The sequence below is a fragment of the Benincasa hispida genome, chromosome 2 (genome assembly GCF_009727055.1).
Source record: "Benincasa hispida cultivar B227 chromosome 2, ASM972705v1, whole genome shotgun sequence".
Taxonomy (NCBI): Eukaryota; Viridiplantae; Streptophyta; class Magnoliopsida; order Cucurbitales; family Cucurbitaceae; genus Benincasa; species Benincasa hispida.
The window spans coordinates 42,451,424-42,466,563 of NC_052350.1; the positions used below are offsets into that span (position 1 = coordinate 42,451,424).

A 15,140-nucleotide genomic window follows, 5' to 3' on the forward strand; every position below is an offset into this window, starting at 1 on the left:
CCTTTGGGCTTGATGATCTTCTTGGACGATCGGCCTTTAGGCTTATTGATCTTCTTCGATGATCAGTCTTTGGGCTTTTTGATCTTCTTCGATGATCGGCCATTGGGCTTGTTGATCTTCTTCGATGATCGGCCTTTGGGTTTGATGATCTTCTTGGACGATCGGCTTTTGGGCTTGATGATTTTCTTAGACGATCGACCTTTGGGCTTGATGATCTTCTTGGACGATCGGCCTTTAGGCTTTTTGATCTTCTTCGATGATCAACCTTTGGGTTTGTTGATCTTCTTCGATGATCGACCTTTGACTTGATGATCTTCTTGGACGATCGGCCTTTGTACTTGTTGATCTTCTTGGAGGATTAGTGTTCACACGAGGCTTCCAGAGAAACTTGTTTCGTGGAGTTGAACTTAAGTTGGTGTTGATGTTGATTTTAATTTGATGCGATGTGATTCGATCTCTAGTGCCTGATCCTCTGGTTCTCTCTCGGTTTGGTGGATGTGCTTGACTTGAAGAAGAAAAGCACCAAACGTTCTTGAAGTAGAAGTCTTGGAAGAGTGTTTGTGTCTTTAAGGGTCTTCTATCTTCTAGGAGTGCAGCTTCAGGAGTTTTGGGAGTCTTCTGCTTGTTGATAAATTATCTCTAGGCTTTCTGAATGTAGAATTGCTTGTATTTTCAAAGAACTTCAGTCTTTTTGTATCTTCAAAGGGCTTCAGTCTTCAGAATGATTGCATCTTCAACATCTTCAAAGGACTTCAATCTTCAGAATGCTTGTATCTTCGAAAGACTCTAGTCTTTAGAATGCTTGTATCTTCGAAAGACTTCAGTTTTCAAGTGTGGTCAGTTCAAGAGTCAAGGAGTCTTCTGATTGTAGAGAATTCCTTATAAACTCTATAGAGTATAGAATTCCTGACATCTCCAAATGATGAGAGCTTCTAGAGTTCACAGGTGGGTTTTGGCTTGGTTGATCCATGGGCTTGGCCTTTAAGCCAAATTAATCTTATCTGATTCAACGGTTATGATAAAACCACATGGCGTCATCAAAATTTGTCTTCAACTTCTATTCGGGACATATGTCAACTTCTAATTAAGCCCAAATTTAATGATTTGGAATTTTGTCATTAATTTAGTAAATGACGTGGCAACTTGTGATTGGTCCAAAATTTCTCATTCGACACACATGTTCAAAAAATTATAGTTAGTCAAAATGAGTATACTTCAACTTTGATACGTAAAATAATCATTTTAAAATTGAATGTTGAAATTCTGTGCTTGTATAAAAAAATAGTTATACAAGCAAGATTTTTACATACGTATCTATAGACTAAATTATTAGCACGATAAAAATTTTCCAACATATAATTTGTTTCTTTGTAAAGAAAATAATTTTATTGTTTTTGTAATAATAAGGAAGCCTTCAAAGTTCAAAGTCAAGAAAAACTTAAAAAGAAAAAAGAAAATAAAAGAAAAGGAAAAAAGAAAAAAGAAGTTAAAAAAACAGAATGTCATTGGTTTCACATCTCTTCCCCAAGCTCTCCGTGCTTCCCCACATTTCTCTCCTCTGCCACGGCCACCGCCTCGGCTTAGTTCGCCGCCGTTCAACGCTCCTCATTCGCCGACGCCCTCCCGCCTCTTTCCTCTCTCCACCTTCACCACTCGCCGGCCACTCTCGCCACGGCCGCCGGAGAGTTTCCATGGACTCTGCTTCACCGGAGGTTTCGGCTTCGGTTGACTCCGTGGCGGAGGGTTTAAAGAATCAAAGCTTGAACAGTGACAATCCTGGCGATGGAGGTAGTAGCGTCAAGCACGAGGCCAAAAAGAAACTCGAAGATCTGAACTGGGACAATTCATTTGTCAGAGAGCTGCCTGGTGATCCCCGTAACGATATCATTCCACGAGAGGTACTATTCCTTTGTTTTAAGCTCTAATTTTTTGTTAATGTGAACAATTGTTTGGAAATTGGAATTATGGATGTTACTTGTATTTCCAGGAAATGTGGACCATGGGGAGTAATGTGTGTAATCAATTGAAAGCTCGAGTAGGAGCTCTTTTATATGCTATAGTTTAATGGTTTTACCTTACTGCAAGTTTCAGTTACTTCTCGGTGATAAGAAGAAAGAATTTGATGTACCCTCTATTGGGTGTATAAGATGATAAAAAGAAGATAAATTCATTGTTTGTATTCCCGTGTTTTCATTTTCATTCATAAGAGAAAGCTCTACCTTTTACTTAGTCTCCAAGATTAGTTTTATAGAGCTTAGTTTTGTTTGTTATGAGTTGTTTTTCTTGCATTTTTTTTGTTTGATAAGAGAACACTTAACGGTTCTGTAGATCTAATTAATTAATTTTTCATGATACGTTTTAATTAATATTTTATTGTAAGCATGGGATCCATTCTCGATGTAGTTAATTGGTTGCGTTTAACTTCCATGCTGATTTTCCTAATTTTGAAAAAAGGGTTGTGCTACCCCTTCATTTTCATCTCCAAGTAGCTCTTCTGTTTCCCGTGGGTTATGTAACATCAGCTTGGATGACTGGATTTGGTTTAATGGGTTATTCTACTATTATGACTGATTAGTTTATCTATGCTATGAATCTTAGGTATTACATGCATGTTATTCAAATGTATTACCTTCAGTTGAAGTAGAAAGTCCTCAGCTTGTTGCTTGGTCAGAATCGGTTGCCGATTTACTAGATTTGGACCCTCAAGAGTGAGTTTTCTTATTTCTTTTGCTTTTTGATAATTGAGATGAAGTATTTGCATTATGTAATATAAGTTATGAATCATGGACATTTAATTTGAGTAGCATCTTAAATATCATCATCTTATGCACTACACCCTCTACTAGGCACTTGAGATAATAGTGTAATTGTAAAGAATTTTTTCTTTTTATCCTTATTGTTTACTTTTGAATGAAGTATGGATATATTTATATATATTGACACAGAACTTTTGAAGGTCTTCTTTCTGTTGATGCAAAATTGGTATACCCATTTCTCACAAAAACTTTACAAAGTCCCAAAATACAAATCGCTCATGCAATTTGGAAGAATGCATAAAACCTTCTTAATTTTGAACACCTATCAAAAGGGGTAGAGTTCAAACTCCTTATCTAAAGAAGTTGACTGAATACAAATCGCTCATGAACTGGAAGAACCTTACAAATTCTAAAGAAGTTGACTGAGAACAATTATATTTTGTATGATTAGAAACCAGGATCCTCATCCATTCCTTAGAAGGACCTTTACAAATCCTCATGTTTCTTTATTTCTATAGATTCCACGGAACCACCTTTACAACATGACTTGCTCATTCTCCTGACTTGAAAGAACATCAACTTTAATATGCCAGACTTCCATTCATCCCTCATAATAAGAAGACCTCCTGAAATCCAAAAGCTTCCACAAAAGCCTAACCAAATCCTTTTGACACCAAATTGGTTGATGAAATGAGAAACAAAAACAGGTCGCTTCATTTCTCCTGAAAGATGATTAGTCTCTTGTTGTTGAAATATGAAATGCAAGCTTCGCCATAGTGCTCTTCATTATAAGTTTCCTCAATAACTGTTCAAAAGTTCCTTTAAGAAAAGTGACCTTTGACCCTGGGATGGAGATGGAAGATTGATGAACCGATGAAGAAGGATGGTCCTTTTTTATGACATATTGACTGAGGGAATCATATACTAACACAATTTTCTTCTAAGAAATTTGGACTAGTATCATGATTAACCATTGACTTAATTATGGCCATTTTCCGAGAGTAACGTAAAGGAAGAGTCTGAAATGATGACTTTTTGGATTCAAATTTCTGGTTGGATTCATTTATGACAGCCTTCTTATTAAATCTACCATTAAGAACTGATTGGGAATTAATTAAGTGTGGAGGAGAGAGACAAGCATCTAACCTTGACGGTTGATCTTCCAAAGAAACCCCATTATTACAAGAGAGAGGATCGTATGAGCTCAATAACTTTTGGAGAGAGAATATCGGTTGAATACTTATCCATTGAACTTCCAATGGACCTTCCAAATTACGAAATGTAGGAGAGAGACAAGCATCTAACCTTGAGAGTTGATCTTCCAAAGAAACCCAATTATTACAAGAAAGAGGATTGTATGAATGCTCACTAACTTTTGGAGAGAAAATATCGGTTGAATACTTATCCGTTGAACTTCCAATGGTCCTCTCAAGCCACAGACTTGGAGCATCCTTTTACTGAAGAGGAGGTTTATATGGCTGTCTCCTCTCTTGGCACAAGCAAATCCTCTGGTCCTAATGGTTTCACTGCTGAATTTTAAAAATTTTTCTGGTCCACCATCAAATCCCATTATTACAAGAGAGAGGATTGTATGAATGCTCATTAACTTTTGGAGAGAAAATATCGGTTGAATACTTATCCGTTGAACTTCCAATGGTCCTCTCAAGCGACAGACTTGGAGCGTCCTTTTACTGAAGAGGAGGTTTATATGGCTGTCTCCTCTCTTGGCACAAGCAAATCCTTTGGTCCTAATGGTTTCACTGCTGAATTTTAAAAATTTTTCTGGTCCACCATCAAATCCCATTATTACAAGAGAGAGGATTGTATGAATGCTCATTAACTTTTGGAGAGAAAATATCGGTTGAATACTTATCCGTTGAACTTCCAATGGTCCTCTCAAGCCACAGACTTGGAGCGTCCTTTTACTGAAGAGGAGGTTTATATGGCCATCTCCTCTCTTGGCACAAGCAAATCCTTTGGTCCTAATGGTTTCACTGCTGAATTTTAAAATTTTTTCTGGTCCACCATCAAATCCGACTTGATTCTTTTGATACAAGATTTTTATTCCTCTGGGGTTATTAATGTTAAGCTGAATGACTTACCTGTGCTTGATTCCTAAGAAGGTGGATTCTAAATCTGTTTCTGATTATCAGCCTATTAGTCTCATTCCTTGTGCTTATAAGATTGTGGCCCGTGTTCTCTCGAATCACCTCAAGTTGATTCTCCCTTTTACTGTTGCTGCCAACCAACTCACTTTTGTGGCAAACAAGCAAATTCTTGATGCTTCTTTGATGGTCAATGAGTTTATTTTTGAAAAGGAAACGATTCATTGTATTAATAAATAGAGAGGAACGAAAGCTCTAAGTACAAGAGAGTTGTACAAAGAGCAAAGCGAGAATACAAGTGCTTGTAAAAGGATTAGGAGATGCACCCGGACGTCTCAACTAGGTTGACACTCCCTTAGCACCCTCATCATCTCCAATTCTAACCCATAACTGGGAGATAAGAGAACAAGATTACAAAAAGAGAACAAAGCCTAAAGAGACAACAAAAGTGAAAAACTAAGGATAAAGCCAAAAATGTGGCCTGAAAATAATGGAAATATATAAAAAAAGTTCAATAAGTGTTGTTGAATTCTGGAAATCTGGAGAAGTTTAGTGCTGTTCGATAGGAGGGGTTGAGATAAAGGCCTCCCAATTGAGGTTAAAGTCTGAAAGGCTGTAGGCACGGAAAGGGTCGGAAAGGAGGCACCAGGAGGAGGCTTGACGACGGGCGGTTTCAAGGCGGTCTTGGCAACTAGTGGCTTTGTTATGGAAAATTCTTTGATTTCTATTCAAAACAAAGGGTTTGCCAAAAGGTTTTACCAAGCATCTCACACATAGAACAAATGCGATGGATTTGCTGGAGAGAGGGGCAGGCAGAGAGCTGAAACACGTTACTTTTGAAATCATTGCACAAGATCTCGGAAGATTGAAAAACACAGCAGTTATTCCAGACATTGATAAGGGCATGTAAAGAAAAGGTGAAGGCAGTCCTCACTATGAATGTAGGCAGAGTGGCAAACTGTGGGGAAAGGGAGATGCGGTTGCTTTTTTGAAGGCTTTACATTTAGCTGATCGAAAAGCATAATCCAAATGAGGATGTTGACTCTTCTTGGGCTTTTTGTTTTCCAAATAGCCGAGAAGATGGGCTTTTCCAAAGGGGAGAATGGTGTTAGGTGGCTTTTGAGGGATTTAACGGTGTATTGGCCATTGGTTGAGATGGACCACTCTTTTATGAAAAGAGAGAGAAGGGCTTCTACTTACAATTTTTCTCAACAAGTCTTGGAAGGCCAACACTTCTTCATCTTTAAGCGATCTTCGGAAAGTAATGGACCACGAAGCTATGTTATTGTCCCAATGATCGGCAACTGAACCATTGGGGAGCATGGTGATTCTGAATAAGCTAGGAAAAAGGATGCTGAAGGGGGAATTTCCTTCCCAAGTGTCTAACCAGAAAGCAATACGACTGCCATTACCAAGTTTGAAAGTGGCCAAGGATTTTACCTTCAACCATGTCTTTGAGATGATGACCCATGGACTTTTTAGGCTTCTACCTCCTTTCCCTGTCGTATGCCAATCAAAAGCATCCATACCATGAATGCTTCTAACAACCTTGCCCAAAGAGAGTCCCTCATTGAAAAATCTCCACCCCCATTTAGCAAAGAGTGCAATGTTCATAGCTTTGAGCCCCCTGAGGCCTAGACCACCATCTACTAAAGGTTTTTGAACCAATTCCCATTTGACCAAGTGATTCTGCTTGCTGCCCTTATTACCTTCCCAAAAGAAACTTCGTATTAATCTTTCCATTTTAGTTGTTACCCTTTCGAGCATAAGGAAGATAGCCAAATAGTGGGTTGGGAGGTTTGAAAGGACTGAGGTACAAAGAGTGGCTCTTCCACTCCTAGATAGATTGAATCTTCTCCATTTGTCGAGTTTACCTTGTACTTTATCTAGGACCGCTGCCAAAAGGAGGCTCTTTTTGGGTAATCCCCTAGAAGCAACCCTAGATAATGGAAGGGGAGATGGTCAGCCGAAACATTTAAAGAACCTGCTGTAGTATAGAGCTCACTATCATCCACATTAATGCCGTAGAGTGCTGATTTATCCCAATTTACCTTCTGCCCAGAACACCATTCAAATAGCTCCACTGTATGCTTAAGTTTTGACAACATAGTGCTGTTATGTTTGCAAAACAATAAGGTATCATCCGCAAATGGGAGTATAGAGACTTGGACTTGCTCTTTGCCTACTAAAAACCCTTCAATGATGCCGGATTGGTTGAGTTTGGAGATTAATGCACTCAAAACTTCGCTGACTAGAAGATAAGAAAAAGGGAGAGAGGATCACCTTGTCTAAGCCCTCTTGAAACGGCCACTCTTCCCCTTGGTCTCCCGTTAATGAAGACTGAGTAAAGTGGGTTTTTGACACATCCCAAGATCCATTCTATCCATTTCTGATTGAAGTTCTTGGCCTAAAGCACTTTTTCTAGAAAATCCCAATCAACTCGGCCAAAAGCTTTCTCCATATCAAGTTTAAGTATCCAACCCTTCTTTTTTGCTCTATACTCTTCCACTGCTTCATTGGCTATAAGTATGGGATCCAAAATTTGTCTTCCTTCTATGAAAGCACATTGGGATGGAGCAATGATGTCGGATATAACCCCTTTTAGTCTCTCGGCTAACACCTTAGCAATGACTTTGTAGATTAATGAGGTTAAACTAATGGGTCTATAATCACTTACCTTGATGGCTACTTTCTTCTTTTGAATTAAGCAAATGAAATTCTCTCTTATACACACATTGATCTTGCCATTCTTGTAGAAGTCATTAAAGGTATCTTGGAAGCTTGTCTTGAGAATAGGCCAAAACTTTAGCAAAAATTCAGTGGTGAAGCCATCGGGGCCTGGGGCTTTGCTTTTGCCAAGGGTTTTTATAGCTGAGAGGATTTCTGTGGCTGAAAAATTATTTTGCAGGAGAAGATTCTGATTCAAGTTCACACAAGGCCAATCTAGATTTAAAGGGAGGTGCCTCTGCCCCGGAGATTTTAGGTAAAGGTTGCTGTAAAAGTTGAGTATTAGGTTTTCAATTTCTGCACTCGACTTTGTTGGGATCCCTTGTTCATCAACTAACTCATTTATAAAATTTCTCCTCTTTTTTGCTGCTAAGAATCTGTGGAAAAAGCTTGTGTTCTCATCTCCTTGCTTAAGCCAGTTTAATTTACTCTTCAGCAATAGATTAATTTCTTCTAACCTATATAAGGCCATTAGTTCTGATTTTTAAGAAGACCAAGTTGCATAATTAGTGCTGGACAGTGGGGAATTCTCAGCAAGTGTACCCCATTTTTCTATTTCTGCTAGCAACCTCTCCTCTTTCTGTTTTAACTCTTCCTTATTGCTGAGATGCCACTGTTTTACTGCTGTTTTCACATCTTTCAGTTTCTGATTTAATACAAAACCAGCCCAACCATGTGCTTTGCTGTCAAACCATGCTTTCTCTATAATTTGGATGCAATCTTTGTTGAGTAGCCAACTATTGCAAAACCTGAACGGCGAAGGACCCCAACTAAATGATTCGGTTTCTAATAAAATTGGGTAGTGGTCTAAAAAAATCCGGACTTGTCTATTGGTTCTAGAATTTTCAAATAACTCATCCTAACCTTTTGATATGAAGAAGCGGTCTAGTAAGGATCTTGAAACAGTGATGCCTTCCCTTGACCATGTAAACTTCCCATTACTCAACTGGATTTCTATGAGTTTTGCTTGCTCAATGAACTCATTAAACTTTCTCATGCCTCTAGTGCTTCTACCCAAGGGAAATCTTTTGTGTGCCCATCTTGTGATATTAAAATCGCCACCCATACACCAAGCGCCTTCACAATAAGCTACCAAGGACAGAAGTTCTTCCCACACGAATTTTCTTTCTTTGTAATCGGTTGGCCCATATACATTAGTAACCCAACAAGCTTTTTACAATTAGTGTTGCATTTAATTGAGAGAGAGTAACCGCCTTTGAGGGTTTCTATTACTGAAATTAGGCTTGTGTCCCATATTGTTAACAACCCACCCGAAGCACCAAAAGATCCAACGAATTCCCAATCAACATCTTTAGAACTCCATAAAGATTTAATGAAACTTGCATCAAAATTTTCCTTCTTGGATTCTTGAATTAACACAATTGAAGGGTTAATTTTCTTTAAGAATCGTTTAAAGGCCAATCTTTTATTAATGTCTTTGAGACATCTGGTGTTCCATGATACAATCTTCATCTTTTCGAGAACAATTATCAATGCCAACCAAAGGTTAGTCCAATAATAAGCTGCATTCAGTGACTAAGCTCAGAAGGTGTGGTGGGAGGTCAGAAGGGGTTGAAGGAAGGGCTGGAAGGGCAGGTTTGGGGATTTTATTCTCGGTAGTAGGATCCTCCCCTGTTTGAAACAGGGTATTTAGGTCAGCAAACATGGTTTCTTCCAGATTTGACTCATTTTGATCTTTTGAATTGCTAAGCCACTTGTTTTCCTCTGAACTGATACTAAAGGGGGAATCAGGAGGGCAATCTCTCTCACTGATTGAGTGAAGTTTAGGGGTGAAAAAAGGGGTTTCTTTTGGTGATGGTCCAATCGGGTTGTAGGGGGGAAGAGAAGATGGAAAATCTGACCTGGAATTAAAAGGCTGCTTTGGAAAAGAGGGGATTTTGGCTTCTTGGAGCTGGGAGGAGGCTGAGCTGAGGGTGAGTCCGAGGCTTTTGGGATGTTCCCTCAGGTGCTTTCTTCTGATAAAGTGTTTGGGAAAGGTTTTGAAGAGGCAGGAGGGGTGGCGGGCTCTCTGGTTAGCCTTTTCTGGTTTGTTTTGCTAGTTTTAAGGGCAGGTTTAATGTTTAGGGGAGGAAGGGGAGGCTTGGGGAAAGCAAAGACAGAGGAGGAAGATGCCTTGTTAGGACAGGGGAGAGCAGGGTAAGGAAGGGACCGGCTGTTTGAGGGTAGAGAAGGCAGGGAGGCCGATTGGTCTGGAAAAACAAGGAGGGCAGGGGAGAGGAATTGAGATAGAGAGCAGGGGAAGAGGAAAACTGATGAGGAGCTTTGGTTTCGGGCTTGGCTATGACATGTTTGATCGAGGAGGAGACTGAGTGAAGCACTACATTGTAGGGGACACAAAATTTTGCTTTCTTTTTTCTTTTTCGCATTGGTGGCTTTTCAACTTCTTTCTCTTTCATTTTAATGGCAGCAGATGAATTAATATCTATTCGTGGAACACGAGGAGCCTTATCTGAAACAGCAAATAAAGCAGGGGACTTTTCAGTTTCCTTTGATATGCCAGATGGACTTTCAAATGACTGCGGCTGCAAGGGCTTCTTGGCTTCCTTTGAGTTAAGAAAAACTTTTTCAGAAGACTGCGGCTGTGGGGACTTTTCAGCTTCCATATTTAAGTGATTTACTTCGGCAACCTCATTAAAAAAGCAAGATGGCTTTTCGACTTCCCTTATTTCTCCCATATTGATGATTGAGGTTTGTGACTTTTCAACTTCCCTTATTACTCCCAGATTGAAGAATGAATTTTGTGGCTTTTGGATTGCATTCAACTTTTCTGCTTTTGCTCTTAGGCATCGTGAGAACTTAGGCTTAGATTTATTTGACAATAGGAAAGATCAATTGGATAAATCGATTACATCAACTTGGGATGAGGCATCTTCATCCTTTAGAGCATCATGTACCCGAACTAGGTCTATTGGATTGGAGAAGTCTTTAAGCAAGACTTTAGTGGGTAGTTTTGAAGGTTGATGACAGCAAGTAATATCACCAAAGTGTAAGTAAAAACTTCCACCAATATCATCCTTAACTTCAATGGTGGCTGGCATAAATCCACATAAATTCCTCGACTTGAATTTTTGCTTCTAAACAGTTGGTGAGATTAAGAGTTTCTGAAGCAATAGCAATTAATCCACCAAAATAAGCCCCAATTGCTTCAAAAGTTTTCCTACACCAATAATCTAAGGGAAGGTTTTTGATTGTGATCCAACCCCCATAACCTTGCATTACTGAGGGCCTTCCATGACTGTTTGAATTCCATTTTTCCAGATGAAGGTGAAAAGGGCCGAACTTAGTCCATTTACCCTTAATTGACACTTTTTTGTTGAGATTTCCTTGGCTTAGTTTGACGAGGGCTTTGTCTGCAAACAGAGGATTGATGATGACATTGGTGCCTAGAAACTTGCTTAGTTCTACCGCAATCTCCTTCCACCCATTTGATGCCATTAGTCTTGAGATAATCCAGAGGTTACTAAAATTCTCAGACAAGACATCATCATTCTTCTTTAACCAGATAGCAGGGATGCTTTGTTTCTTCACATGTGGAGTAGGGGAGGATGGGAGGGCAGAGTTCTCACAGGGAGGTGGAGTAGGGCTGGTACGACCGGCTGGACTAAGCTTAGAAGAGGGAAGAGATGAAGAAGAACTAACCTGGAGAGCAGGGGATTTTTTGAAGTGTTGGATGCAGCTATCGATCATCTCCTTGAAGTCTTGCCAGCCTGCTTTTTCGTTGCCAAACGGGATGTGGATATTCCTTCTTCCTCCTGTGATTGGCCAAACAACATATTCAACAAACCAACTCTCCTTTGCACGAAATTTGGCAAGCCTCATGAAACTTTGATCAACTCTTTCCTTTAGAAGGAAAAACTCAAAGGTGGAACCATACAATAGTCTGCGAAAGCTCTCAAGAAGCCAAGTAGTTGAGGTTAGAGAGAGAAGAATGGACTGTCCTTTTTTTATGTCTTTTAAAAGGAAGTTCGATCCTTCTCGCTCCAAATGAAAGGCGTGGTCAAGGATACGGCAAGAGAGCGAAGTCATGGCTGGAAGTAGGGCAGAAATAGAGTGAGGGAGGGATGATGGAAGCCGGAGGAAGGTTGGAGGGAGAGGGGTGAGGGAGGCGGTCAGAAGGAGGGAAGTTTAGGGAGGGCATTGGTGAGGTCCAGTGAGGTGGTCGAAAGGGTGGGGGGGGGGGGGGGGGGGGTGGGGGGGGGTGAGGGAGGAGGGGGAGTAGGGAGGATAAGAGGAGAGATGGGGAGAGTCATTATTTTTAAGTGTTAAAAATATAAGTTAGTCTGATGGTCAATGAGTTTATTGATGATTGTTTTTTTCACCAAAAGCCTAGGGTGATTCTAAAACTCGATATGGAGAAGGCTTTTGACACAGTTGATTGGGAATTTCTTGACTACATCCTTATGATTAAAGGTTTTGATACTCTTTGGCGTACTTGGATCAGAGGTTGCATCATTAGTGCCAATTATTCCATTATTATTAATGGCCGTCCTTAGGGAAAGCTTATACGTACCCGTGGCATCAGACACGGTGATCCTCTCTCCCCTTGCTTATTTATTCTTGTTGCTAACTGCCTGAGCCATCTCCTTGCTCATAGCTCCTCGATGGGTCTCACTATTGCCCACCCTATTAGTCATTCGTCTTTTCTCTGAATCATTTACAATTTGCTGATGATACATCATTCGTCTTTTTCTCTGAATCATTTACAATTTGCTGATGATACATTGTTATTCTCCACTATCGAGCAACATGCTTTACAGAACTTGTTTGATGTTGTCCGTATTTTTGAATGTGCATCTGGTCTGAAAATTAATTTGGCTAAGGTGAGCTTCTTGGTATTCATGTTCCTTATTCTGAATTTGATTGGTTGATTAACTCTTTTGGTTGCAAGCGGGGTTACCGGCCTTCTACTTACCTTGGCCTCCCTTTGGGTGGTAATCCGAGTTTTGTGACTTTCTGGCAACCGGTGATGGAGAGAATTCAACACAAGCTTCATAATTGGAAATATGCTTATATTTCGAAGGGTGGCAGACACACTCTCATACAGGCTATCCTTTCTAATCTCTCTACATATTACTTATCTTTGTTCAGGGCTCCCTCCTCTGTTATTAGTTGCCTTGATAAGCTGGTTCGAGACTTCTTTTGGGAGGGTCCTCATGATGATGTTGGCATGCATAATGTGAATTGGGAAATATCTCAGCACCCTCAATTGTTGGGAGGCCTTGGTATTGGCAACTTTAAGCATAGAAATTCTGTCCTTGCAAAATGGACTTGACGATTTCTTTTTGAGCATGATGCATTATGGAGGTCTTTTATTATGGCCATACTATTCTATCAATTGTATATGGCCTATTCCTATCTCTCGTGCCTCTTTTAAGGCACCTTGGAGGTTTATTTGCCAAAATATTGGTCTGGTGGCTTCTTGTATTTGTCGTGGGCTTGGTGAAGATTCTTCTACTTCTTTTTGGCATGACTCTTGGTTTAGTTGTGGAACTCATCTTCTCATGCTTGGGATCTCAATCTTCGCCGTAATCTTATTGAGATGGAAATTGCGAAATGGACCACTTTGTCGTTTGTCAGGTTATGCTCTTCCCCTGATTCCTGGATTTGGCCTCTAGATCCTTCTCAGGTCTATTTTGTTAAATCCCTTATGGTTGACTTGATGGATACTGGGACTTTGGCCTCCTCGGATCTTTTACTGGATGATTTGGAAAGACTGCTACCCTAAGTGGATCAAAATTTTTCTTTGGGAGCTTAGCTTGGGTGCCATCAATACTGTTGACCGTTTGCAACGTCATCTTCCTTATATGTGTATCTCTCCATCTTGGTGCCACATGTGTCATCAACAAGCTGAATCTTCAGTTCATCTGTTTTAACATTGTTTGTTTGCTGCAAATTTTTGGGATACTATTCCTTCTTCTTTTGGGTGGTACTTTATTTGCCCTAATTCAATCTCTAATGCTCTAGCTTCTATTTTGGTGGGTCATCCATTCGGTGGTACCAAGAAGACGGTTTGATTGGCTATTATGCATGCTTTTTTCTAGTGGTTGTGGGGAGAAAGGAATAATCGTCTTTTTAATGACTTATCTTTCTCCTTCCATCGTATTATGGATACGGTTTTATTTACTGCTTTTCTTGGTGCAAAATAAGCACCCTTTTAGTCATTTCAGCTTATCCTTTTTAGTGAGCAATTGGCAATCCTTGATGTAATTTTTCTCAGGGGTCTTATCCTTGTTTTCATTTTTCAATGAAACGTTTCTTTATTTAAAAAAAAAAGAAAAAGAAATAAAAGAAATGTAGGAGAGAGAGGTTTCATAAATTCAATGCTTTTTTTTTTTGGGGGGGGGGGGGGGCGAGGGTGTTCTATGGATACTTTTTTTTTTTTTAGGGATAAGAAACCAGGTTTTTCATTGTGAATGATGAAAGATGTGTAAGGACATATAAAAACAAGCCCAAAAAAAAAGGCAAATACCTCATGCCCAATCACAAAAGGGTTCCAAAAGAATAAGACCAAGCTAATAATTACAAAATGTTCTATTAACAAATGCCCATGAATAGGAATTGAACCTAATGAAATTCAAATCCCACAAATCCTCTCCCGACATTTCCACACCACAAAAAATTATAGAGTTCCTCTCAAGCCAAATATCCCTCTAACATAACAAAAAATAAAATGGTCAAAAAGCTCTTCCTTTGTCACGAAAAAGAGGGTTCAAGAGAACCTCCTCGAACATTGAACAACACTGGCTATTACGAGTCGATGCAGCCCCAAAAGTCTTAAAAAACCGAATCCACAGAGAGCTAATAAAATCGCTATTCCAAAGTGACTGGTCCAAATTCTCTTATTGTCTCCTACAAAGAACACTGAACACACCATTGAGGCCATAACACCATGGAGGAAAGCCTTTGGACTTGTTCTTGTGTATTCGCTCTCCCATGAAAAACTTGCCAGGCAAGAGTTTCACACTTTCTTAGGCATTTTAACCTTCCAAAGAGAGGAGAATGCAAGGCTCCCTGAGGAGGAGATAGGGTGCAAAGAAACCGCAAGAAAGAGCTATTGGAAAAGCTTTTGGAGGGCTTTGGAACCCAAGATCTAAAACCCCTTCTCCAGGATGAATAAACTGAAAAGAAATAACGGAGAGGTGACTAACCACCTCACCCACAGTTAATAACGGGATGATGAAAACTTAGAGAGAGAAAGGCAGAGCTATTGGAGGAAGGAAAAACATAAGCTACTGAATGTAGCCTCTATAGATGATAAAGATAAAAGTACAAAGCACACATGGGTTTCTCTTCACCCATAAATCCTCCCAAAAATAAGTATTCGACGGGTCCTTGATAGAGCATTTAACAAACTAAGAGAACATAAGAACACCTGAGCCAATAGCAAATTAAGGGCTTTTACAAGAATCTTTGAACCTACCACCCGAGACCCATTCAAAAGGTGAGGTCCATACTTACAATAATCTTCTGCTACAAAGAATGAGGTACCAAGTAGAAACGCCATAACCATTCACCAAGAAGCCTCATTACG

General features: G+C 39.8%; 1 protein-coding gene across 1 annotated transcript in view; it reads left to right on the forward strand.

Moving 5' to 3' along the window:
- The first annotated feature begins 1,456 nt into the window (after positions 1-1,456).
- The window catches only part of LOC120070980 (protein adenylyltransferase SelO), a 28,378-nt gene continuing 14,694 nt past the window's right edge, over positions 1,457-15,140 (forward strand). The window contains exons 1-2 of the mRNA XM_039022950.1: positions 1,457-1,898; positions 2,599-2,708. Coding sequence (XP_038878878.1) covers positions 1,500-1,898; positions 2,599-2,708 — 509 coding nt within the window. The 5' untranslated portion in view covers positions 1,457-1,499. The remainder of the gene's footprint in view (positions 1,899-2,598; positions 2,709-15,140) is intronic.